Source organism: Pogoniulus pusillus, chromosome 7, assembly GCF_015220805.1.
Source record: "Pogoniulus pusillus isolate bPogPus1 chromosome 7, bPogPus1.pri, whole genome shotgun sequence".
Lineage (NCBI taxonomy): Eukaryota > Metazoa > Chordata > Aves > Piciformes > Lybiidae > Pogoniulus > Pogoniulus pusillus.
The window spans coordinates 13,653,288-13,679,171 of NC_087270.1; the positions used below are offsets into that span (position 1 = coordinate 13,653,288).

General features: G+C 42.4%; 3 protein-coding genes across 5 annotated transcripts in view; 2 read left to right on the top strand and 1 right to left on the bottom strand.

Annotated features, from left to right (window-relative positions):
* The window catches only part of ASB3 (ankyrin repeat and SOCS box containing 3), a 31,067-nt gene extending 26,281 nt beyond the window's left edge, over positions 1–4,786 (bottom strand). Inside the window, exons 1-2 of one of the 2 annotated variants that reach the window (XM_064145962.1) lie at positions 4,733–4,786; positions 4,300–4,459 (exon numbers count right to left, since the gene is read on the bottom strand). The gene's annotated coding sequence lies outside the window, so the exon portion shown is untranslated. Of the gene's footprint in view, positions 1–4,299; positions 4,713–4,732 lie in introns of those variants that run through there. The other variant, XM_064145963.1, reaches the window with a different exon arrangement.
* Positions 4,787–4,796: 10 nt separating this feature from the next.
* On the top strand, positions 4,797–15,904 carry ERLEC1 (endoplasmic reticulum lectin 1). Of its 2 annotated transcripts, XM_064145965.1 has the most exons (14): positions 4,810–5,016; positions 5,687–5,791; positions 6,701–6,781; positions 7,117–7,194; positions 7,330–7,393; positions 9,045–9,085; positions 10,487–10,710; positions 12,431–12,560; positions 12,968–13,129; positions 13,636–13,695; positions 14,115–14,239; positions 14,995–15,072; positions 15,254–15,329; positions 15,625–15,904. In XM_064145965.1, the coding sequence occupies exons 1-14, from the start codon at positions 4,855–4,857 to the stop codon at positions 15,694–15,696; spliced, it is 1,458 nt and encodes a 485-aa protein (XP_064002035.1). In that variant the 5' UTR covers positions 4,810–4,854; the 3' UTR covers positions 15,697–15,904. The 2 variants fall into 2 exon arrangements, with proteins under 2 accessions (XP_064002037.1, XP_064002035.1); XM_064145967.1 differs by lacking the exon at positions 12,968–13,129 and having other exon boundaries at positions 4,797–5,016.
* A 4,781-nt stretch (positions 15,905–20,685) lies between these two features.
* LOC135176719 (toll-like receptor 2) lies at positions 20,686–24,981 on the top strand. The gene is made up of 2 exons (XM_064145970.1): positions 20,686–20,696; positions 21,966–24,981. The coding sequence occupies exon 2, from the start codon at positions 21,967–21,969 to the stop codon at positions 24,577–24,579; it is 2,613 nt and encodes an 870-aa protein (XP_064002040.1). The 5' UTR covers positions 20,686–20,696; position 21,966; the 3' UTR covers positions 24,580–24,981.
* Positions 24,982–25,884: the final 903 nt, after the last annotated feature.

Consider the following 25,884-nt stretch of genomic DNA (forward strand, 5'->3'; position numbering starts at 1 on the left):
CCACTCTTCCTACAGCTTAAATCACCACCAAAAGCCCAGAATGCTTCCAGATCTCTAACCTGACACACCCCAAAAAAGAAATTAACATATGCTTTTTATGTGCCATATATGCTTTTTTTCCCCCTACTGGTTAGAAGTAAATCTGAATTTGTGATAAATCACAGAGATTTTAGATACGGTTTCATTGTACAGCCAGACACATACTCCAAGCTGGAGTCCAGCTATGGAGCCCTCCAGCCAAGAGGACATTAACCTGTTGCAACAGGTCCGGAGTAGGCTACAAAAATGATCAGAGGACTAGACCTTCTCTTCTGTGGGAACAGGGTGAAAAAGTTGGAATTGTTCAGCTTGGGGAAGAATCCTGGAAGGCCTTACTGCAGCTTCTCATAATTAAAGGGGCCTATAAGAGAGATGGGGACAGGTTTTGATAGGTCCTGTTTTGACAGGACACAGGGTAATGGTTTTAAACTAGAAGAGGGGAGATGTAGACTAGATAGAAGGAATAACTTTTTTTACTGTGGATTGTGAGACCATGTCCCAGGTTGCCCAGAGAGGTGGTAGATGCCCCATCCAGGTAAGAGAAGCAATGTGACGCAGTTGAAGACAGCCCTTTTGACTGGAGATGGATGGACTAGGTGACCTTTAAAGGTCCTTTCCAACATAAAGCATTCTATGATTCTAAGACATGAAGCTACCTGTACACTTGTTTCCAAACTAAGGAAACAATAGTCTTATCTGTCTTGTCAGATTTTACTCACATGTGCAAGTAGTCAGCGCGAACCTCTGCCCTTCCAAAGAATCAATATACATTAGTATGTGGCAATGGTCTTTCTCTGTGACCCTACAATAAAGTTTCTAAGACCATATGTAGGCAAAAGAAGTTGCCCTGGGTGGTCAAGGCAGACCCCTCCCCATGCTGCTGACGGGGATTAGTAGAGCAGTACGTATGCTGATGTATCAAATTGTTTTGGGATCTCATAAACAGAAGTCCTAGATTAATTTAAATTACAGGGAAAAAAAGTCAAGTTTGTACAAGGAATGCCATAGGGCAGTTTAGTTGTACTGTAATGTAAGTGAAAATTAAAAAGCAGATACTAAAAGGTAGCTTATGTAATGCCTGATACACCTTAGTATGATCAATTAACAAGTCATTAAATATGCATTCATCTCTGTGAATGTATTGATCTATAACCCAAATATGCAACATCTTACTTTAGTAAGTACATGTAAAACATATTTTGACTGCTGACAAAATTTGTGTCATCTGACTCAATTAAAACTTCTGTAAACAGATCTACATTTCCTAACAGAAAATTCACCAACAAAGGGAATTAAAATATTCTGTAATTACCACTTTCTTCGTAGGATACCAAATAATAACTTATGTCTTTTCTTCTTCAATCATTTGTCTGTCCCCTATTTTCTATAAAATGAACCAAAGCTAACTTGTGCCCCTATGACACAGAAAGAGGTACTGATTTCCATACTTTTGTTACATCTTTATCCCCATTTTCATGCTCCCAAATTACTTTTTTTCACAAGGGTAGGTAAAGACTAGGCTCTTTCTAGACTAAGCTGCTTTCTAGAAACCTGTATTTCTGATTAAAGTCCTTCACAAAGATAACTAAAGAGCACCTTAATCATGCAGAAGAATGTTTGGTAATTCTTAGAATAACACATTCAGTAGAACAATTTTCACCAAGGATACAAGGATAACATCATGTCATACTGTAGTTCTTTAGCAACTGACAAAAAAAGAGAAAATGTACAGCCTTAACAAAAGCTCCACTAGCTGGAACATTTTGGGCTGTTTTGCTAAGAAGCATAAGAAAACAACTTACTTATTTGCACAAAAGAGGGATACACCTGCCTTACAAGCATAAAAACCACACCATTTTGTAAGCGATACCCTTAAAAGCTAAAGCAACAGTTCCTTGCAGCACCCCCTATTAGCATTATATCAGTTTTATATCATTATTTCCTGAAGTTCATCATGTTTATCTCTGATTTCTATCACTTCTAATTCCCTCATCATAGAATGTGGAAAAAACCCAAACACTACAGCTCCCCCATCCGACCTACTCCCGTGTAGCAATGTGTGCCTGCTCTGTCTAACAAAGTTCTTAGGAGGCAATTTTCCACTGTGCAGCCAAGATACTAACTGGCAGAGGAGCTGCAAAAAGACATAAGGATAGCAAGCCTTGAACAGGGCCCTGTCTTGACTGCCTACTATGCGATGCAGAATTTTCACAAGATTAGAAAGAGGCTGTTTTTCAAGCAATTCGATTTCTCTAACGATCTTCCGCAAAAGCTGAACACTGACTACACACTCATTCTGATTATTAACTACAGACCTGATTAATCCAACTCCATGTTCACTCCTTGCTCCTCCAGCTTTTTCATTCAAGTAGCTCCCCTTTAATTGCTGCCCTCCTTTATCGCAGTCTTGCCTGCATCTTTCTAGTCTTCTACAACTCAAGACTTCTCTGCAGGTATCCTGGTGCTTTCCTCGTATTGTGCTTCAACTAGAATATTAATTCTTCTCCCATCACAACTATATCTACTTCACTATCAGTTTAGGGGTGGGGGGAAAGAACCCTGAAACAAGAAAATTTTGGCAGCAAAGCACAAAACTATTGAATAGGCTCAATGCAGCAACTTCATAAAGTTTTAAGCTATCTCAAGTGTTATTTCCACCTGGAAACTGTTCTGATCAAAGCAAAAGTCAGTCAAGGGATTACAAGACATTTACTTAAAAGTTCAAACATGGATAGTTTTGCCCAATGTTGCTAGCGAAGAGCGATGAAGAATCACAGTATCATCAGGGTTGGAAGAGACCTCACAGATCATCAAGTCCAACCCTCCACCACAGAGCTCAAGGCTAGACCGTGGCACCAAGTGCCACGTCCAATCCTGCCTCGAACAGCTCCAGGGACGGCGACTCCACCACCTCCCCGGACAGCCCATTCCAGTGTCCAATGACTCTCTCAGTGAAGAACTTTCTCCTCACCTCGAGCCTAAATTTCCCCTGGTGCAGCCTGAGGCTGTGTCCTCTCGTTCTGGTGCTGGCCACCTGAGAGAAGAGAGCAACCTCCTCCTGGCCACAACCACCCCTCAGGTAGTTGTAGACAGCAATAAGGTCACCCCTGAGCCTCCTCTTCTCCAGGCTAAACAATCCCAGTTCCCTCAGCCTCTCCTCGTAGGGTTTCTGCTCGAGGCCTCTCACCAGCCTCGTCGCCCTTCAAGCCATCTGAATTTGCAACACACCATTCCGTCATCTTTCTTCACTGCCACTGTCATTTTTCCCAGCATCAGCCCCTTTATGTTCATACACTTCTCTCACTAAATATTTCAGTGCTCACTCTGCTCATTAAAGTGCATTAAGAATTACTACTGTGCTAGTTTGAGGCTAGATGGAATATTTTAGTGAGAAAAACTAGATTATAGGCTGTGAAAAGAAACAATGCTGATGTCTACTTCACTCATAGTCTTGCTGAGTTGTATAAAAACAAGAACATAAACACAGATAACCCAGTGGGTCTCTGTCGCAGATGGTGCCTGTACTTTTCTCCCTAACCTGCTTTCTGTGTAACTAATCCTTCTGCTTTCTAATCTCCCTGGCCCATCCTCCAAACTCACCTTCCACGTAAGACAACCTCTGGCATAAGGCAGAAGGGTGGAAAGAAGGTGGAAGGGTGCTTGGGAGCCTCTCCTGGGGACTCTGGTTTCTGAGAGGGGTGTTGTGTTTCCATATTACTTTTTAACTTGTATATTTCTGTATATAGATGTATATATTGTAAATATCTGCTTGTGTACTGTGCTAAGCTCTAAATATAAAGCTTCATTCCTTAATTTCCATCTGGCTGAATCTAGTCTGCGTGATTTCATAAGGGGGACACACACGGGTAAAACTCAAACCATCACAACTCTACGTTGCCAAAACATTACTGCTATCCCCATAGGTCACCCTATCACTGACTACAAAGTCAACTGACTCAGTTTTCTACTCCCAAATCTCCATTCTAGCTCCTATCGCTCAGTTTGAACAGGAGATAACATGAAGTATTTCAGTGTATTTATTGCAATACCAAATGCCGTTCCTAACTTTTCTGTGTGTGTGCCTTCCAGACTTAGCGCAATCTTGCTGGCACTACTTTATCAGCAAAATGCGTGAAAAATAAGAGGAAAACACACCACAAAGCAGCCAGCGGCACCTCAGCGCTCCCACTGCAAGCTCTGCTGTGAAAAATACACATCTCCAGCGCCGGAGGCTGCCAAGTGCATTTCAGCAGTACTGACCTGTAGAGCTGGGGATGGATGTGCTGATACAGGTCCTCAGTGCAGAGCCTTTTCTTTTGCTGATGAATTCCACAAGCTTCTGCCTAGGGACACAGGGGAGCTATCGAGGAGCTAGCCCGGAGCGCAGAGAGGGACTACAACGGCAAGGCTGGGCAGTTTTCTGAAAAGCCAAGGCAATGAAGTTTCAAATCGGTTAGAGAATCAACGCGGCTGCACCGCTTCCTACGGAGGGCTTTTACCCCTCAGGCGGCTCGGCGGGAAAACGGCTACACCTCCGGCGAGGCCCCGCCGCGCTCCCCGCCCCCACTGCTGCTGTTAACGAGCCCAGGACATTCGCCATCCCCTTTCCGTGAGGGTTTCCACGCAGAACCAGCGGTCTCGGCCTCCCCAGCCCGTGTCCGACTCTTGTCGCCCTCCCGCCGCCCATACTCACCGCAGCCTCCCGCCTCAGGCACAGAGTGACCCGGATGTTGATGCGTCCTGCTCCGCCCCGCCGGAAGCAGACGTGGCGGCGGCGGCGGCGCTGCCCGCCCTGCCCCGGAGCCGCTGGCCGGCATGAGGGGCTGCCGGCACCGGGCGCCTGTCCCGGTCGTCCCCCGGGCGCTGCTCTGCGGGCTGCTGGCGGCAGTCACCGTGGTGGAGGGCGGCCGTGCTCTCCCGCAGCTCAGCGACGACATTCCCTTCAGGGTGAACTGGCCCGGCACCGAGTTCAGCCTGGTCGGTACCGGGGCGGGGTTGTGAGGGGGATGTGAGGGAAGTGCTAGGGTCTGTCCTTCTCTACAGCCTCCCTCACTCAGGAGCCGGGCTGTTCGTAGGTAACTTCGGCAGCAGGAGTTAGGTGCAGCCACCAGAGCCCCCCTCACACTCGGCGGTTGTTTTCGAAGACCCGCAGAAAGGTCTGTTTGGCTGTGGAGTGTTCTCCGCACAGCCTTGGCGGTGCCTGCCTCAGCCGGCACCCCGGGCTTGGCTCTGGTGACAAGCAGTAAGTACACACGCACCAGACCTTAGGCCATAGCTTAAACTTGGCACCTGGGAAAATCCCAGGGAAGCCTGGCCCAGAAGTCAGCGTGTGCAGGGATGGCTGCAAAATGTAATGGCTGTGGATGTGGGCTTTTTAAATAAAGAACAAGAAGTGTGTAAACCGGAGTCAGATAAGGTGTGGAGGAGTGTGGGAATGTGGCTGGAGATAGAAGGATCAAAGCAAAGGAGAAGTCAGGCAAAATACTAGCAAGCTCCTTCAAGCTTAAATGCCCAGCCTTGCGATGTAACTGAAATCTGCGCCACTTGCTCTGCGAGTTGGCTGTACCACTCATGAATTCAGGAGTGTTTCTAACAAGTAGCATTAAGAATTCCACCTTACTAATCCATAGAATGCTTGTTTTCTTAGCCTACGACTGGTGTCCTGTACAAAGAGGATAACTACATTATAATGACCACTGTAGATAAAGAAAAATATAAATGTATTCTTCCACTGGTAGCGAGTGGCAATGAGGTAAGTCCAGTCAAGGCCCTTATGTAATTGTAAACTGTGAACAAGTCTCTACATGATCCTTTTTTTTTCTTCCTTCCCCACAAAACAAAGACATTTCCTGTGAAAGGAAAATCATCTTGCCTTCACTTCGTATTACATACCAGCCCTGTACTAAGTGGGGCCAGTCTGGACAATCTGAATTCCTTGTTTGGCAACACAATTCCCCTGATGTTCTGTTTATTGCTAAGTTTATCACTGTTTGGGTTATTCTTTATTTCAAGTATTGCTGTCAGATTCTAGGCCAGTAAACAACTGTGGAGGCTTGCACTGCTGTCATGATCGCCATATCTGAAAATACAATCTCAGTAGTGCTTCTGCCACCAATAATACAAACTTTTTTCTCTGTCATTTCTTCCTTAATTGGAAGTCTGAATTCACAATGTGAGGTTTAAGTTTAAAAAAAAAAAAAGAAATACATACTTTTGTAGAAGAGAAGGTAGATTGAGGAGGCCTTTGGTGGAGCTTGTCCTTGGTAATTTGTTCCTCCGTTGATGGGAACCTCTATTTTGATGTAGCTCTCACCCTTTATATGATTGACTCTACAGAGTGCTTCAGACTAGATGAGAGAAATCTTTGGTACTAAAGAACTTTGTGTGGAAGTCTCTTCAATAACATTCTCATTCACAGGGCAAAAATTATGCAAAACTTCCACACTGTGTATAATTTGTGACTTTTATTTGCCCCTTCTTAACAAATTACAGTATTTTCCAATCACCACACAGCTCCTTCAGGACTGGGACTGAGGTTTTGTACATTGTAATTTTGCTATAAGATTTGTGATTATGGGGTTGTTTTTTTCATATTGCAGATGAATGTTATCTAAACAAACTATTGATGATTTTAATGTAATGAAATACCTTTCTATTCTAGGAAGAAGAAAAGGACTACAAAGGTCCTACTCCAAGAGAATTGCTGGAACCTCTTTTCAAGCAAAGTAGCTGTTCATATAGAGTATGTTACTTCTGTGTTGATAAGTGAAATGCTAACCAAAAGTTTACAGTCCAGTCCATTATGGCATAATATGTCTCGGACTTCAAGTATTGGTTCAATCTGAAATGAGGTTTCTGCAACTTCATGACTGTATCTTAATATTGCTAGTAAAATTCTATATAACTGAAGATGTCTGGATTCCTGACATTGTCAAGATGAGAGATCATTCACTATGCTATTGTTTCTGAGGGTCTCCAAGCCCATCTGCGTGGGCTGCATTTCACTACTGCAAATGCCAAGATTTGGGGGAATTGTTGGGAGTTTTTGTGTCTAAACAGAATTTTTATATTTTCAAGATTGAATCTTATTGGACTTACGAGGTCTGTCACGGAAAACACATCCGCCAGTATCATGAGGAGAAGGAAACAGGGCAGGTAGGCTTCTTCCAACAGAGTTGTCTCAAACTCCTTTTCCAATGTGCTTAACTCCTCTAGAAGACTTAAATTCCTATATGCTTGAAAGTGTGGACAAAGGCAAGTAAAACTTGTTTTAACTTCTTTTGATTGTAGAAGATAAACATCCAGGAGTATTATCTGGGAAATATGATGATGAAGAACCCATTATCAGAACCAGGTCTGTTTGCTGATGCTAATTTAATTCTTTGTTTTGTTGTTGTTTGGGGTTTTGTTTTTGTTTTTGTTTTCTTTCTTTTTAGTTATTACTGTCTGAGAAACATGCTTTAGAAAACTGACTCCCAGTGCAATACAACGTAATTTTGTAGAGTACTAATTTTTTACAACACATTTTCAATTAATTCCTTTAAGCAACTTGACTTGCATCCATCCTGTCAATTCAGCCATGCTGTCTTATTGATTAGAGTAATTAATCTGCAATAATTAGTGTTAGGGAAAGAAACTACATAATACAAGAAATAACCCCAATATGTGACAGAATAGGTTTTAATAATGCAGCTGTTTGCCACTGTTTTTTTGAGTGGGGAGAAGTGTCTTTAAGACTATGGGCAGAGGGCAGAGTGTGCACCTTGGGCTCTGCTCTTTTGTAATAAAATGCAGTGTGCAAACCCAAACACAGCCTTTGCAGGTAGATTTGATTCTTGAAACTGTTTAAGAGTCTTTTATTATTGTAGAGATCTTGGTGCACATCTACAGAAATACTGAACTGAGACTTTGGTGGAAGTTTGGTAGCTGACCTCAGATTCAAATGGCACTTCAGAATAACTGATTTTCTGAGCATTTGTATTTTATTTGCCTGCAATTTATCATTGATGCTGAAAATTCTGTGGCTGTATTTGCTAAACTCTGCTTACCTGTTTGAGCACTTTGAACAGTGTATTAGTCCAAAGGACACAAAAAATCTACAGACTTAAGTGTTCATCAGTGTTGATAGAAATACTAGAAAAAACATTGTCTAGGTTGTTTTCTTTCATTCCAGGCTAGCATGTAAAAGGTTGGCACCACGTTTTAAAAAGTGATTAACTTGAACACCTCAGTCTTGGAGAGGAATTGGCATTGTTAATCCCATTCTTTTGCATTCCGACTTCCAGCTTTCAGTTAGGTAACTGAATATTGAGAAGAAACATGGCTTTAGAAACTGCATTGTTTGGCATTTCTTCATTAGTGAGTTAAGAGTGCTTGTTTGTGTTTATTAATTCTGTGTAGAGATACCCAATTCTCCCTGGATGTACAGGAAACAACATGTTTGAGTTACCAATTCTTTGGGGATAAAAGCTAAAGTTACATATGATGGTATTTCAAACATCTTATTGGAGTCTTTTGGGATGTTGACCCTTGTCCTCTCTGCTTAGATGGCAAACCATATTCTTGCTACACTTCCCATAGAGCAACTCACACTACTTTTCTTAAGAATAGTGAGTGTATCCTCTGAGGCTGGCCACTGGGTGGGATGAAGTACTTGCCTGCTTACTGCCCCACCTTGTAATTCACTCCCTTTAAAGAGCAGTCAGCTACCCCTTGCAGAATAGCATCAGTGCCATGCTCCTGGCCTTCCTGTGGTGCTAGTGTGGGACCTGTGCTACAACTAAAAATTTGTTTTAAGATGATGCTAACTCATGTTTTGTTCTGTCTTCTCTGAACACCAGATTTTTGTTTTTTAAGCTTCTGTTGCACCTGCAAGTTCATGAGACTGACTCAGCAGCATATACACAAAGTAGTAGCAAACATGAAACAACAATTTCTCTGTATATAACTTCGGTTATTTCAAGTTCTCAGACTTTATGCTTACCTCATTCTTAATTATTCCCTAGATCAAGAAGAGAAGGAAAATCCAAAAGAGAATGCAAAAGAGGCAAGTGAAAAACATCTATTTTAACTTTTGACCTGGAGGCAATTTATGTGAGATGATGTAATTAAGTTCCTTAGCAAAATGAGCATCAAAAAATTAAGCTCTGTACCTGAGTCACACTGTTCTCACTTTTGATTATCAGTCCCAGTTCAGAATGCTTCAGGCCAGTTAGTCACATTTCTTGCCCTTCTACTTATTGATGGTAAAGTTACACTTTTAACTTAAATGAGATTAATTATGTATTCTCCTTCTATACGTATAACTATAAAGTCACTAGATCATAATGTGACTAAAGTTATTTTTTTCCAGCTACATCAGAGATTCCAGCTCCCTTAATGACACTGGTGCATTTTGCATAGGAAAGGAAGGATGAACAAAATCTTTTAGCACAAAAAAGTGATGAAAGTTTTTGCAGCTGTGCTTCCTTCTTTCATTTCTTTAGGCCTCAAATATCCATTCTGAGTTACCAACTTTGTAGCGGAGCAATGGTGAAGTACCTGAAGGATGTTGGAGTTTGGAATTAACTATAAACAAAACCCAAAGAAAACTAAATTATTTGTAACATAACTACAGTTGTCACAGAAAGATGAGTTGTTTCATTCAGGAAGATGGAAAGGAAAGGCATTGCTACCCTTTTTGTCAGCCATTTTGCATACAATCAGAATATATCTTCATTTCTCATCTTTGAAGTAAAGAGTGGATAAGTGAATGGAAGCTGAGGAGCATCTAAGAAATGACTGACCATTCTTTAGCCTCATCACTTCATTACTCATGGAACTGTTGTCAGGAGGAGAAAGCTATGGGAGGGTGGGATGATTTGAAAATCAAAGTAGGTGAGATACAGAAGGGTCTCAGGTGCCCAGGTTAGTGTCCTAACCACAGCCTGATTTTTTTTTTTTAATTTTGTGTGTGTGTGTGGTGAAAACTTTTTGACAAGAAGAAAAAGGTCTAGGTTGTGGGTTCTAGCATGGCTTTTGCACCCCTGAACTTTAGTGGCTTCCAAGACAGGAGCTGTGAGAGAGTTTCACCATTTTGGTTAAACCAGGAAGGTAATGTGTCTGGCCAGCTGTAAGCAGTCAGGTAGAGCTACAAAAATCTCCCTGTCTTCTAGACTGCAGGGTAAACATGGCTGGCATGGTGCTCTTGGTTCTTCGAACTGAAATGTCAGGCAGTTTGTGAAGAGAACCAGCTGCTTTTGCAGCCAGAGCTTGTGCAGTGCTATGCTGGAGGTAATAAACCAGAACGTGTTTGGATGTTGCCGAAACACCAAATAAACTACACAGGGGCCATTTTCAGTCCAGTAGTGCTGGCTGTGCACAGTGCCATCATTTTTTATTTGTTAGTTTGTTTCTGAAGTCACAGGAACTTTACAGTGATTCTTAACTTACACTTTTTTTCACCTAGGTACCTACAAAAAATATAGAAGGGCAGATGACCCCATACTATCCTGTTGAGATGGGAAATGGCACACCTTGTAGCCTGAGGCAGAACCTGCCCAGGTCAAGTACAGTGATGTACATCTGTCACCCAGAAGCTAAACATGAGATTCTTTCAGTAGCAGAAGTTACAACCTGTGAATATGAAGTGGTTATATTGACACCCTTGTTATGCAGCCACCCTAAATACAGGTACGGTACTCATGTTTTGGCTAACGTCACTTCACGTTTTTATCTGTTTCCATGCAAGTAAGTGATACATGCAGATGTGTTTTCTGGTACAGAGCTGTGACACTTGTGTGTACATACCTTGTCAAGTGCAGTTTTGCCAAAGTTGCATAGCATGGTATTGAAAGACTGCAGGTGTCCATTACTTGTGTGCACAGACTTCAGCTTCTCTAATTTCAGAAAACAGAGCATAGCCTTCAGCCACAACCTTAGCATTTATCTTAGCGGTATTCCCATTCTAAGGAGCTCCCATCTGTCCCTGCCCTGCTTTATTGCCTTACCTTCAGCTCTATGAGTCATTTTCACAGGAAGAATTCATATTTTCAATGTTACTTTTCAACAGTCAAATTTAGGATTATTTTTCTGTTTTTTTGTGAACTGTACCAAGCATCTAAGTGGTACCCATAGTCTCAATAGTACAGGTTTTTGACCTTTGAAGGGTGTGAACAGAACTGCAAATGGAAGAGAACATACAAATGAAGAGGAAAATAAGGGACAGGAGTTTGAATCCCCAAATACACCAATGTCAGAACGAGTGAGTATTTAATCACTGTTCTGAAAGAGGCAGCAAGGTCTAAAGGACAAACCCTTCAATCATGCATTGTATAAACACTTGCCAGCTGGAGCAGATAAGTGATGATGTTGTTAAATATTTAGTATCAACTACAAATTTTTCTCATGTGGGTGGGTCTGGTGATAGTGTGTTATCCGTGACACAGCTCTTGCACTAGTATCTGTTTACTACACGAGTCTTTTAAGTCCCTGTATCAGCAGGAAAATAGAAAGCACACAGGGATTGTTCTATTGTTTCAGCATAAAATCTTGATCTGCTGTCTCCATCCAAAAAAGGGAGGATTTTTCCTTTGGAATAAAGGAAATACTTTTCATTTCTATGAAATACTTCCTGGCCACTAGCAGGAAATACTGAAAATAAATGTGCAAGCTCTTTATTCTCCCACTTAGTAAATAAGGCTGGGTGGAGACAGCAAGCTGGAAATGCTGCACAGCAGAGGTCACACCAAACAAACCTCATTTTAAGTGAGGTGCATTTTTCCCCGTCATATCTTCGTTAAACAGCTGAGTTGTACTTCAGCCACCAGCACTTCTCTACACCCATCATCTTATCTCAGCAAAAGTCTATTCATTAGTTATAATTGTCATTCTTATTTGGATAAAACTTGATTTGAAATTGTTGGGAATTTGGGACAGGGATGCAGGCAGTGAGAAGCAGCATTTGTCTGCTATATCTGTTAGTTTTAATGTTGTTTAACGTTCAGGCTTCTTTGGTGTGGGGTTTATTTAATCTAGAGTACAGTTACTCTTTAGGAAGTGTTTTAGCTACAGTGGTGATTATACACGGCTACTACTGGATATTGGCAGACTTCTCTGTTAACGTATATTGGTCTTTGTCTGTTATTGTTACTATTATGATTTATTGAGACCTTCACCTGTATAAACCAAGGAAAAGGTCTTTCTTGCTCTATTTCATCTTTCTGCCTTTGTTTCCCGACATAAGATTATTTTTGCAGGTGAAGTTCATGAAAAGAGTGGTAAAGGAATAATGAGTGTATACACAGTGTGAAAAATATATGCACCTCAGCTCAGCCAGAAGCTTAGAGCAATAAAAAAGTCTGGGTTTACTTTAAGGCATAATAAATTATGTATTGCTGATGCATTTGTACAGGTTCAGGGCTTCCCCTGTGAATGACATCTTTTGCCAGTCTCTGCCTGGATCCCCACTTAAGCCCCATAATCTGCAACAGCTGGAGAAACAGCAAGAAATGCTGAAGATGCCTTTCAGAAGGGGGAAGGAGGTAGGATTTATGGAATTTTAAATAGAAAAATATTTATTTTCCATGTTGTTTAGACGTACACCTCTTCCAGTTCTCTGGATTAAGTTCTCTCACCCACCTTTGTGAGACCATATCGGTTTTTGAACGGTCTTTAAGCTTGTAGACGTAATCTGTAACCTTATCTTAATTGGAAGGAAAACAAAGCAAGTAGGCCTGGGCAACTAATGTGAAACTTCTGCAGCCTAGAAATGTGTTTAGTTTTTGACTTTTCATCTTTCTTTGAGCTATGCTGAAGACAGTGAAAACAATTTCATACTTTTTCTCACAGCCAAGTTCGTGTAGTACTAAATAACTTTGTATAGTTGCTAAAATTGCACAAGGGACTTAGAAAACCTAAATGGGTGTATTTGTATATACTTCAATTTCAGGAAGAAATACATTCACCAAAAGAGGAAAAATTTTCTGCCATTCACAAGCCTGTTGCTGTAGGGAGCCATCAACTACTAACTGTGGGAACCACTCACATCTCCAAACTGACTGATGACCAGCTTATAAAGGAATTTCTTAGTGGTTCCTACTGCTTCCATGGGGTGAGAAATAAAGCTGTGCATAACAAATTAGTTGCTCCATAATTGCACATGCTGCTATATGTACCTGGTTTGTGTTTTTTTTCTGGTAGTTGCATTCTTACAATAATTTCCTTTCCCTACCTTGACACATGAGAAGGAAAGAATATTCTGATTAAACTTGAGAGACCAGCCAGCAGAGAATAGGCATCTGAAGTTTCCCCTCTCTTTGAAAGAGGAAAATATTTCTTCAGAAGATGATCAGGAAGTACACAAACAGTTTAATGAATTTGGTCTTGTGTGGCTCTTCTAAAAGTCTTTGGTTAAACTCATTTATTCCATCCCTTGCCTATGTCAATTAGCCTAATAAGAGATTTTCTCAGTGGAAATCTTGAATCAACTTCTCTCATAGGTATGGAGGTCTACAGCCCATTGGTTAGGATGTGGAGAGAAAGGGATGTGGTTGTTTTGGGGTGCTGTATTTGTTTCGGGGGCTTGGTTTTAACACTGAAATTATTCCTCTCTCTAAGGGTGTTGGTTGGTGGAAGTATGAATTCTGCTATGGAAAATATGTTCACCAGTATCATGAGGTATGTTTAAATAGTTGTTTGTTCAACTAATCAGTGTCTTGGGTTTAAGAAGTTGGATTTCAGAAAAGAGGTCTTACATGTACTGCTACAGTGTATGCAGGGGGAATGTAGCTACCATGCCATATAGAGCACAGTGACGATCAAGGCTGAATAAATATGGGGCTTTGTGGGAGTGCTCCTGTTGTGATTCAGACACTTTAGCAGCTCATACAGCCTGGGTGGCTGTTCTGAGGAGAACATCAACTACACTCTTGAACCTAAGACTAGATCAGTCACATTCTGTCCCAAAGGCAAGGACATGTTCTGTGGGCAGCAGTAGACTAGACTTGCTCTTGAAATTACATTTATCACATAATTTAAAATGAACTCACTGCTAAATGTATCCTGCAAGGCATAATGATCAGCCTTTCCTTTCTTAGGATAAGGAAAGTGGCAAGACATCTGTGGTTGTGGGTACCTGGAGCAGGGAGGAGCACATTGAATGGTCCCGGAAGAACGCTGCTCGAACCTACTACCTTAGAGAGGATGGCACACGGACAGTCAGGTATGGTCATGCAAGGCCCATTTCTGCAGTGCCTGAATGGTCAGTATACCAACAGATACAATGAAGTCAAAAGCACAGTATGCAAATACTAATTCTACACCCCCAAATCAACATGCAGCATTAGAAAATGTAATTCCACACTTGGGAGATGCTGGGGAAATTTTTCCTGTAGTGAACAACAATTTGCTTCTGCAGTAACTTATGTACAGCATGATACATCTTTGTTCTCTGTATTGGAATTAAATCTGTTAGAATGGCTTGGGTTGGAAGGAACATTAATGACCATCTAGTTCCAACTCTCTGCTGTGGACAGGAACACCTACTAGACCAGGTTGCTCAAGGTGTCATCTGGCCTGGCTTTGAACATCCAGGGTCGAAGTCTCCGTAGGTTCCCTAGGCAACCTGTTCCAGTGCCTTACCATCCTCATGGTGAAGAATTTTTTATCTAATCTTTAATGTAAATCTGGCTTTTCCCAGTTTGAAGCCATTCCCCCTCATTCTGTCACTACACGCCTTTAAAAAGCCCTTCCCCAGCTTTCTTGTAAGCACCCTTCAAATACTGGAAGGCTGCTATAAGGTCTCTTAGGAGCCTTCACTTCTCTTAGCTGAGCGACCCAAACTCTCTCAGTCTATCTTCATAGGAGAGGTGTTCCAACACCTCTGAATGATGAGATACTGTATCACACACATTCACCGCATGCTTAAGAACTCTGTTTATTATCTCCAAACTTTTCCACTCCAATCCTTTGTGGCAGGATGGTGTCTCATTTCTATGGAAACGGAGATGTTTGCGACCTAACAGACAAGCCAAGGCAGGTGACTGTGAAATTGAAGTAAGTTAACTTTTTTAGTAAACTGGTGTTTGTGTCTCTGTCAGAGGTTAAAGCCTCTGCTCACTTCATAAAGCCATGACTGTCAGTGTAATAAAAATGCCATAGGTATGAGGGAATAACATGTTTTAGCTTTGTTCTTGTTGTGTGCTAGACATTGCAAGTGTCTCTCTTCTGTTTTCAGATGTAAAGAATCAGATTCTCCTCATGCTGTGACCATATACATGTTAGAGCCTCATTCTTGCCAATACATCCTTGGGGTATGTAAAGACATGCTTGAATTCCCTGAGATTGGGTGTCACCTCCTAGTGGTCATCTCCAGAAGTACGTTTAAAATAGGCCCTTCCTTCCAAGTGCTTTTTACTGGAAGTTGCATTTGCTTCGAGAAAGGAGGGTGGGTTACTAATTACAGTAGTTACCTTCTTAATATGCTACAGAGGTCAATTTTGGAAGCTTTTTAGAGTGATGCTGGAATACTGTGCCTCTTGTCATTAATCTTGTAAGTATTTATCAGCAATTTAATGATCTTTAACACTTCCCTCCCTTCTGTTCAAGGTGGAGTCTCCAGTCATTTGTAAAATCCTGGACACAGCAGATGAACATGGGCTCCTTTCAGTGCCCAGTTAAAGCCTGTGAACAAGACCTAACCCTCACTGACCCACTGGCATTGCCCATGTGAGCATCCCATCGGAGATAGCGAAGGCAGAGAGATGCTTTGAGCCAACCTCACCAGCACTATTCTGAGAGATGAGAGACTCCTGAACCACTCTGTGTATAACTATCTGTATATAAGAGGTTATGAAGAAACTTTTAATGATTAAAATCTTGTCTTGCACTTCCTGTTTGGCTTCTGTATGACACATTCTACAACCAGCATTGCTAAGGTAGAAATTACTAACTTGAAGGCAAAATACACAAGGTCCAGCTTCAAGTGAGGAGTTCAGCTGCAAAAAGAATGAAATGCTGCTTGCTTGGGAGCTTCAATAGCCACTACAGCACTAACTCATTCTACTGCCATAACTGTGTCCAAACACAAAGGTTACCTGAGTTTGAGTGCTTGGAAAATATTAATATCCTGCTCTTTCCTCACCTTACTGTACCTTACCTCAATTATTTTTTCTACCTCCATCTGGGCTGCTTTCTAGCACGTATAAAATATATTAATGTGCAGTGCAGGAAGTCCAGAAATTGCAAGTTTACAGCTGAAAAAGCTTACTGAATTGTCATCACAGGGTTCTTGAGAGCATAGTGTAAGGTGTGTGGTGATGCCTCTGCTGGAAGGGGCAAAGGCTTGGCAGCATTTCAGGCTGTAGCGTGGAGTGCGCTGAGCATGTTGGTGACATGTAAGACCACTGCACTTCCTTCTAAAGCTATTGTGCAAGGTATGACGAATTGTGCTAACTGATGTCAGACAGAAGTCCACCAACACCTGGCATCTGACTAGTTGACTGCTGCCCAGAATAGCAAGTTAAAACTATTGCAGGAGGACCCATTTTACTGGTTCACACAGCAGAAAACTGAAACAGCACTGTCAGGATGATACTGCATTTAAAGCCAAAGTCCTTATTCATTGCCATATCCATGTCTGATGCCTTAACAATGTAACAGAGGAAACTGAAAAAGGGGAAAGAGTCTTCTGCCCAGATTTCCCCCACAATCCTCTGCAGCACTAGATAAATAAGCATATGTTTTATTTTGAATCACTGATGTCCCATATCTACTTGGTTGCTCTTAAGGAAGGCAGTATAGTCATGGTCTTAGTGCTGTGCAGAGCTCTCTAGCCCCAGGTTTGATGTGGATCTATGTGGCACAACACTGGTGTGAAGCTTTTGGGATGGCGTAAAGTAGGTCATATTCCAGGGAAGTGAAAATATGGCCTGATAAAGCTTCCTGCATGCCTCTCAGCTGTGGTCATTAGAAGAGAGGAAAAACAAGAATAGTTCTTTTACAGGACGTAACAAATTCCACTTCCCTGCATAGAGGGAAGTCCCAGTGTGATGGAGAAGCATAAGCTATTTGACTAAGCAGCCACAACACCTTGGTGTGCTGCTCATGCCAGCTTTAGGCCTACAAACAAACCACACTGTTGCCAAACCCATGAAATCCGTACCCAGTTCTGCATGTCCTCAGCTTTGACTTCCCCTTCCACAGGAAGCAAAGCACTGTCAGATGTTCCTACTCTGTGCCCACACTAACTGCAAACAAATCCACACAGAAAAAGAAAATGCTTTTTTTTCTGCTCACATCCTGCCCAATATGATTTCAAGAGAATCACTGAGGTAAGGGTGAGGGGTGCAGGGAAGATGCTGCCAAACACTCACAGACCATGAGTGCTACTGCTAGAAATAATTAATATAATTTTTATGTTTAGCACATTTGAATCTAAAAGTAATGTGGAAAACAGTAACTTGCTCTGACCCTGTCCTAGACAAGCCATGAGGTGCAGGAACCTGTCAGTACTAAATGTGGGGGAAAAACAAGCCTCTTCTGGAATGCAGAAAGAACAAAGCAGAAGTGGAGGGCTGTGGATTTCCATTGCTGGTCTGCTTAGATTTATGCCTGAGCTCTTATCCAGGTTTGCTCCTCATCTGAGAGGGAGAGTTGTTTCCCTGCTCATTTCCACAACAACCTGGAAATAACATGAAAGGCAGACAGCAAATTTGCAACCCTAGTTCTGATCTCATTGTCGTGGTAGGCCTAAATATGCCAAAATAGGCTTATGCATGTCCTGGCTTGCCAAGACATGATTTTCTGCTCTCTCCCCCTTCTGCTATGGGGGGTAGCAACTGTGGGAAAGAGGACAAAGAACCTGGAGCCACTGAGTCTAAGGACTCTGGCTTACCCAGACATGTTCTCCTGCTCCCCTTCCTTCTATGCTGGGGGAAGCAACTGCAGGAAAGCAAAATGAAAACCCTGGCTTCACCTAAAGCCAGGTCAATCTTGGAAAAGTGCCATTCTGATTGGCTAATGTATGTCCAAAGGCCCATTAGTCTCAGGCTGTATTGATAAACAGCAACCCCTCCACATGCTTTGGGTACTGATACTATTTTGTGAGTAAATACTTAAAGCCTCCTGTAATTCACTAACTGCCTTCTGCCATAAGCAGAAAGGAGCTTGCTGTGTCCACTTAGTGGGTAAGTGGTATAATTAACTGCAAGAACCTTCTCTTCCAGTATAATGTTTGCATTTGCTAGTTACCACTTAAAGTGTTCTAGTTTTGCCTGTTCCCTGTGCGTATTAGTATCCAAACTGTGCGGTTTGAATCTCGTAAATAAGTTTTCTGGCGAGGTTTAATGTTAATAAACAGTTTTCATAGTTATTAACAATCTTTGCCTGGATATCAAAATTAATACAGATTACTAAATTTGCATAATCCATAACACTCCTCTGCAATTAGTCATAGGAATGACGTCAAAGGAAAGCACATTTGAGAAGGAGAAATGTGCCATTTACTTAGATATTTACTCTTATGTGAATAGTTCAAAGGATGAATGGGTTCAAGCCCTGAAGAACAGGATTTATCCAAGCAGGAAGAAAAAACATTTAGTAGTAAGCACTTAACAAATCCTCCAACTCACCCGCACAGTAATGCTTAAAACTCACTTGTGGGCTCCTCCAAAGCACCCTAAACCAGCATTGTAAGAGCAGCACTCCTCACTTCTTGGCACAACCTTATGACTATCAGAAAACAAAATCAGAACTTTCTACAGAAGAGTAATGTCGATGTTGCTATGTCTTTATTTGCATCTCCGCTCAAAGACACTGCTCAAATACTGTCACTGTTAGACTTTCAGACCACAGACGTTCATTCTAGAGCTCATTTTCAATTGTCATTTAAGCTCACAAATTATCAACTTGCTGCAAGACTAGATTGAAAAGCAGAGACAATATTTACATAAAGATATCTGTATGGCGAAGAAGAGGCAGTGACTCAGTGTGCAAGGTGAGACAGCCCCTGGGGAGTTTCACTTGGCTGAGGGGGTGAAATAAGATGATCAGACTTGGAAAGATTTTCTCAAGTGGTAAATAAATACAGGGCATTATTTCCTCCTCCTGCAAAAAGGCAAACAGGTGCATTTACTGGTTGTAAACATCTTACTGTTTCATCCAGCACCTGGATCTAAGTCACCTTAATAAATGAAGAAGCTCCTTCAGGGCCTGGTTTCCTGAAGGCTGCTGGCTCATTTTTTCTGTTTTTCAGCAGTTCTTGGACAGGTTCAGCTTTCTAGCACAAAAAAAAATATCCCCTGCAGAGAGACAGTGAACAAATGGAAGATCAGTTTCAGGAAGAAGAGCTCATTATTGAGTCCTCATGAAAAACCACAACCCTGCCTTGGTTCTGCTCTCAGCCACGGTGCGTATCCACTCCACACTGATTGACACAGAACTTTCTCACGTGCTGCTTTTCTTCCACAATCCCCCAAACAGGAGATTGATTAGCAAAAAACAACAACAACAAAAAAATTACAATAATGTCAGCACAACATGTGGGTAGAATAACCATTACTGCATCCCAAAAATACTCTTTTTCACTTAGTCACTTCCAGCCGTGATTTACTCTCAGGAATAGACAAGGTCTGATGAGCTCTGTGCTGGATACAACTGATCCATCTTCCAGAGAGGGACCTACAGCCTCAGTCTCAAAAGCAGCACAGCTGTGCTTAGGTGAAGAAAGTAAGACTTGAGGATACGGGGGTGACCCCAAAGAGCAAGAATGTCTCCTGACCCATTCAAAATGTTCTTAATTTCCTGTCTGGTTTACCACAGCAAGTTAGAATCTGTCAGAAGAGATAACCTCAGGGCAACTCCCATAACCTGCCTGGGCAGGAAAGTGCTCAGTCAGACTGGAAAGGGAGCATGAACAACACTGGGGTTTTTCAGCCCCAATGCAGGACTGGACAGGGGAGCCTCTGGGCTGTTGTAAGAGTTTCCTGTCACTAGCAGTTATGAAACAGTGGAAAGACCAGATCAACAGCAGAAAAAGCAGAGCAGAGGACAGAGCTCTACACCTCGTGTAATCTGATGGCTTTCTGAACCAAACTAGCTGCACACAAGAAGTGCATCCTTCAAGGCAGCACTAAGAACACTGAGAAAATCTCCTGTTGTTACCTTTCCCCTAGTGAAAGTTTGCACAAGGCACACCTGCTCGCTTTGCTGGAGCACTTCTGGCACGCAAGACCTTGTCTTCACACATGAGAGCCCACTATGAAGCCTCCCCACCTGAGAAAACACATCCCACCACAAACGACACTAGGATACTAAATCAGTTGTATAACCCGGTGGTCCAGACTTTCCCTGTGATGCTCGACTAGGAGAGAAGTCAATAGATCCCTTGGGACAACAGCATTCACAGTATCTAAGTGTCACAACGAGCAGCTTCAACCTCCTCTCAGCAACAGGCTGAGCAGCTGCCTGTACCAGGGCGATGGGGAAAATATTACGGCTTTCACAGGGAAGGATCACCAGAGGAAAGGCTCCTCGGCCAGCCTCACCAAGGGCAGTGAGGCTGCAGACGCTGCTTGGGCGGTTCCTGGGTGTGTCCTGGCACACTCCGCTCTGCTCCCCGGGCTACAAAAGGCAGCGACTGCAGCAACGGGTACTGCCGGGAGCAGCGCCAAGGAAAGCAGGTGAAAGCGGGGTAAGAGGGACAGGGAGGGTCACTGGATGTTTTCCAACCTTAAATCTACAACGCTTTCAATGCCGCAGGGGCTGTGGGTTATTCCTGCTTGGTGCAAAGCCTGAGGTGGGGAAGTCCGTTGGGATGATGGTGTCCTACTTGCAGCCAAGGGTCCAGAGGACAGAGCTGGGATGTTGGTATCTTTTCTCTCTAGTTAAAGTTAACGATCCAAGTCTGGTAGCCAGGAGAGGCGACTATGGAGACACCAAGTTGCTCACTTGAAGGTCCACACCTCCATATTCATGTAACAGATACAAGACACTGAGCAGAGGTATCAAGAAACTGGAGACAGACAAACGCAGGACAGGAGAGGAGCTTGGCAGTGATTCTACCAGGCAATGGGAGGTCTCCAAAGACAAATGATACAAGACACTGAGCAGAGGTATCAAGAAACTGGAGACAGACAAACGCAGGACAGGAGAGGAGCTTGGCAGTGATTCTACCAGGCAATGGGAGGTCTCCAAAGACAAATGATACAAGACACTGAGCAGAGGTATCAAGAAACTGGAGACAGACAAACGCAGGACAGGAGAGGAGCTTGGCAGTGATTCTACCAGGCAATGGGAGGTCTCCAAAGACAAATGATAAAGAGGCAGTGACCGAGTCTCCTAGTGCAGCTTACCTCTTACAAGCCTCCAATATCCTGCTTCAAAGCAAACCTTCTCTTTTCCTTACCCTAAGAGGGAAGGCTAAATAAATAAATGGTCACTAGTAAACTCATGGCAGAGAGCAAAAGATCCAGTTACCTGGAGCTGCCAGAACTTCTACTCTTGGATACACCACTGAAGTGGCTAGGCAGGTTTTGGATGGGTCAGACTTAGCTGTTTGTTGTGTGCCAGGATGAGAGACACAAAACTCAAGTCCCAGACAGTGCTTATGAGAATGCATCTCAGGTTATACAATGGGAAGATGCTATTCCAATGGCTGCTCATTATCTGCCTTAAAGGGGAAGAAAAAAAGTCATTCAAACTTTATCTATAATGACCTGAAATGAACAGTGCTCTCCTTCAAATCGTTCTCTGACATCATCTTTTAGCATTACCTCTTGAAAATAATAATGAAGCAAGATAAAACTTTTTAATGTAAGTAAAAAGGGAGTCATAGATTCAACTAAAGAAACAATTTTTGTACTTGCAAGTAAATTAGAGGTGTTTTTTCAAAGGTATTCGTTAACACAGAGCCTGTTGTAATGATGGATTTTTGCATTTCTTTTCCCCAGGATGAGGATCCTTGTTGGAAGCCTTTATTTCTGCTTCATTTCTTTCTTATTTAGTAGAGCAAATGGATTCCTGACTCTGAGAACACCTACAGCCTGTGCCTTACTGGCATGTAACTACTCCTATTTAAACCTCTCTTCTGTACCAGAAGCACAAGCTCCAAAAACAGCAAGAGTTCTCAATTTCTCACATAACCTAATTGAAAAAATAACCAAGAGAGACTTGGAAGGCTTCAAGGTGTTGGAAGTTTTAGACCTTTCCTACAATCAGATTAAGGACATTGAACCTGGTGCATTTGAGAGTCTGCTCAGCCTTATCTCTGTGAATTTAACATTTAATGATGAGAAACTTCTTGTCTCAGGTATTCCACCCAACCTGAAACTCTTGGCCAGTGGCAAAGTCTCAAGCTCTTTGCAACTTCCTACATGTTTTGACAAATCCTCAGGGGCTGCTCTGGAGCCTGCCAAGGAGCTGCCACGTTCAGATGGTCCATCTGTCCTGCACAATCTTCACCTGAGGCTGAGGCGAAGTACAGACAATCTTCTTCGAAGAGGAGAGAAAAACACAACAGACTCTCCAGCAGCCACACCACAGCCCAATCTCTGTGCAGCACCAATAAATGGGATGCTGAATCTGTCACACAGCAAGCTCTCTGACGAAGAGCTGATGTTAAAACTGGATCCAGATCTCTGCCAAGCTCAGCTGGACAGCATTTTGGAGCTTGACATTAGTCACTGTGACCTGGAAATGGATCTTCTGTCACTGTTCGCCCTGGTTTTGCCAATGACAAATGTGCAGTACATTGATGCCAGTTACAACAAATTAACAATTAACATTCTTGATGCTGAGGCAATCTGCAAATTCCCCTTCAGCAAGCTCTTGTTTTTAAACATTAGCAATAATCCCATAAACAGTCTGGACACACTGTGTCTGCCTTCAACCATCAAGGTCATCGATCTGTCCTCCACCAACATAAGTGAGATCCCTCCAAATTTTGCTACAAAGCTCTTTAACTTAGAACACATGTATGCACAAGGAAACCACTTCATCTATACTGCTCGCCCTGAAGTCACTGAAGTTCCAAAGCTTCCCCCCGGTACTGTAAAGATTAATGCCATTTCATTTGTCAGAAACCAGGCTGGTACACCCATCGAGAGCCTCCCCAAGAAACTCAAACACCTGAAGATGTCCAACTGTTCCATCGTAGAACTGCCAGAGTGGTTTGCTGACACCATGAGCGAACTATTATTTTTGGATCTCAGCAGCAACCGGATTTCTGCGCTTCCTGACCTCCCCACCTCCCTGCAACATCTTGATGTAAGCAATAGTGATATTAAAATGATTCCTCCTGGTTTTAAATCTGTCTCTAACTTAACCACATTTAGCATCCAAAATAATAAAATCACAGATATGCACCCCGAGTATTTACCCTTGACGTTAACAAAATGCGATATTAGCAAGAATAAGTTGAACCTGTTGTCATTAACTGATACCCTGGAGAAACTTGAACATCTAAATGTTTCTGGAAACCTCATCACCAGGCTGGAGCCCACCAGCACCCTTTCTGCACTCACTAATCTGGACAGCAGCCACAACCTGATTTCGGAGCTCCCTGATAACTTTGGGAAATCTCTTCCAGTGCTGAAGTATTTTAATTTGTCAGGGAATAAGATCTCCTTCCTACAGCATGGCTCTCTCCCAGCCTCTCTGGTTGAGTTAGACATCAGTGATAATGCCATTACCACTGTAGTGGAGGACACTTTTGGTCAGTTATCAAGTTTGCGTGTTTTGACTGTTCAAGGCAAACACTTCTTTTGTAACTGTGACTTGTACTGGTTCGTGAACATCTACATCCGTAAGCCCCAGCTGCAGATAAATGGCAAAGGAAACCTCAGGTGCAGCTTTCCACCTGAGAGAAGAGGCTCCTTGGTGGAAAGCAGCAACCTCACTCTTCTGCACTGTTCACTGGGCATCCAGATGGCCATCACAGCATGTGCTGCCATTCTGGTGGTTCTGGTGTTGACAGGCTTGTGCTGGTGGTTTGATGGCCTGTGGTACATGAAGATGGGCTGGTACTGGTGCATGGCCAAGAGGAAGCAGTATGAGAAGAGGCCAGAAAACAAACCCTTTGATGCTTTCATTTCATACAGTGAACACGATGCTAACTGGACAAAAGAGAATCTCCTGGAAAAACTGGAAACAGATGGATTCAAAATTTGTTATCACGAGAAGGATTTCAAACCAGGACATCCTGTGCTTGGTAACATTTTCTACTGCATAGAGAACAGCCATAAGGTCATTTTTGTTCTCTCTCCTAGCTTTGTAAACAGCTGCTGGTGTCAGTATGAACTGTATTTTGCTGAACACCGAGTCCTGAATGAAAATCAGGATTCCCTCATCATGATTGTGCTGGAAGACCTCCCACCCAACAGTGTGCCACAGAAGTTCAGCAAGCTCAGGAAGCTGCTGAAAAGGAAAACGTACTTAAAGTGGAGCCCTGAGGAACACAAACAGAAAATGTTCTGGCGACAGCTGGCAGCTGTCTTAAAAACAACCAATGAACCACTTGTGAAAGCAGAAAATGGATCTGCTCAGGAAGTATATGAGATGGAATGAGGTTCAAGAACATGTAGAGGTTGTACTTGGAAAAACTGTGGTCAAATAAAAGTGTTTCTGTGTTTACCTCCTGCAAAGGCTGCTGTGTGCAACTGAGGTTTGTCTTGGATCAGTCCCAGGAGATGTTACTACTGGGTCTGTAGCACATAGGTTATTAGATCTGATAGAAGAATCTGCTATCTGAAGGCATGAGACATAAGCACTGACAAACAGACTTTTATTCCTGGGTACTTGGTTGGCTTCAGCTGTTTCTTAAAGGGCCAAGGATGTCACCTGAAAGGCAGAATGTCCTGAGTCACACTGCATGTCCTACCTGTCTTTCTGAGTTTACTGCAGTGAAAGGTGATGGCACTAAAAGATAAGGTTGTAGTTCAGAACCTCAGTTCTTGCACAGTTTGAGATGAGAGCACACACTGAGTACATCTAAGGAAAACACAAACCACAACAGCACAGAGGTAATAGCTTCCTTCAGTGGTTTTGCAAGAAAAGATTTGCCACTGTTCATATGCAGGAGCTGATTCTTGTTCTTGTGTTATAGATTGCACCAGCTACACACCTGCTTTTTCTAAACCATCAGGAATTCACATACTATTATCATTTACTCTCTTACCCTCTTTTCACACACATTTTCCAGCTCCTTTGTCCAGCACTCTGTTGCTTCCCTGCTCAATTAGATTTCTGCTTTTTTAACATTGCTGTCACACTGTGCTGGTCCTGTGCTCAGCAGAAGAGGATTCCTATACAAGAAATGAGCTAAAAGAAAGAAGAAAAATTACACTCCAGAAGGGCCTAAAACAATTATTTTATCACATGATGATTACTTCAGTTCACGATTCACTTCAAAGAAATTGTATGTATTTTCAAATCCATTTTCTATTTACTCTCCTCAAACAGTTATTTAGTACAACTGACAGTTTAAATCAGGTTTTGTTCCTACTGCAGGTTAAAAGGTGTTGCACTTTCCTATCTGGCATTATAAGAATATTAACACATTGGTGGTATTAATGCAACAGGCTCCAGGAGTTAAGAGCAATATAACAAAGTTCTTTGAAAAGACTTCAGTTCTTTAGTACTACTACTACCTTGCACAAAGGCAGTAAAACCTCCTTCGATCCTAAAGCTCTACCCTTCTTGCTTTGTTCCCACGTGAATAGTCAATGTAAATTACTTTTATAAATAAGATATGAGAGATTTTATCTTTTGTCATGTGATAAAGTTCCTACGATAAAAACCAAAAGCACAGCAGGAATCAAACACACAGACAGCAAACCTGAAATCTGCTTCATATTTAAATGAAGTCTTAAT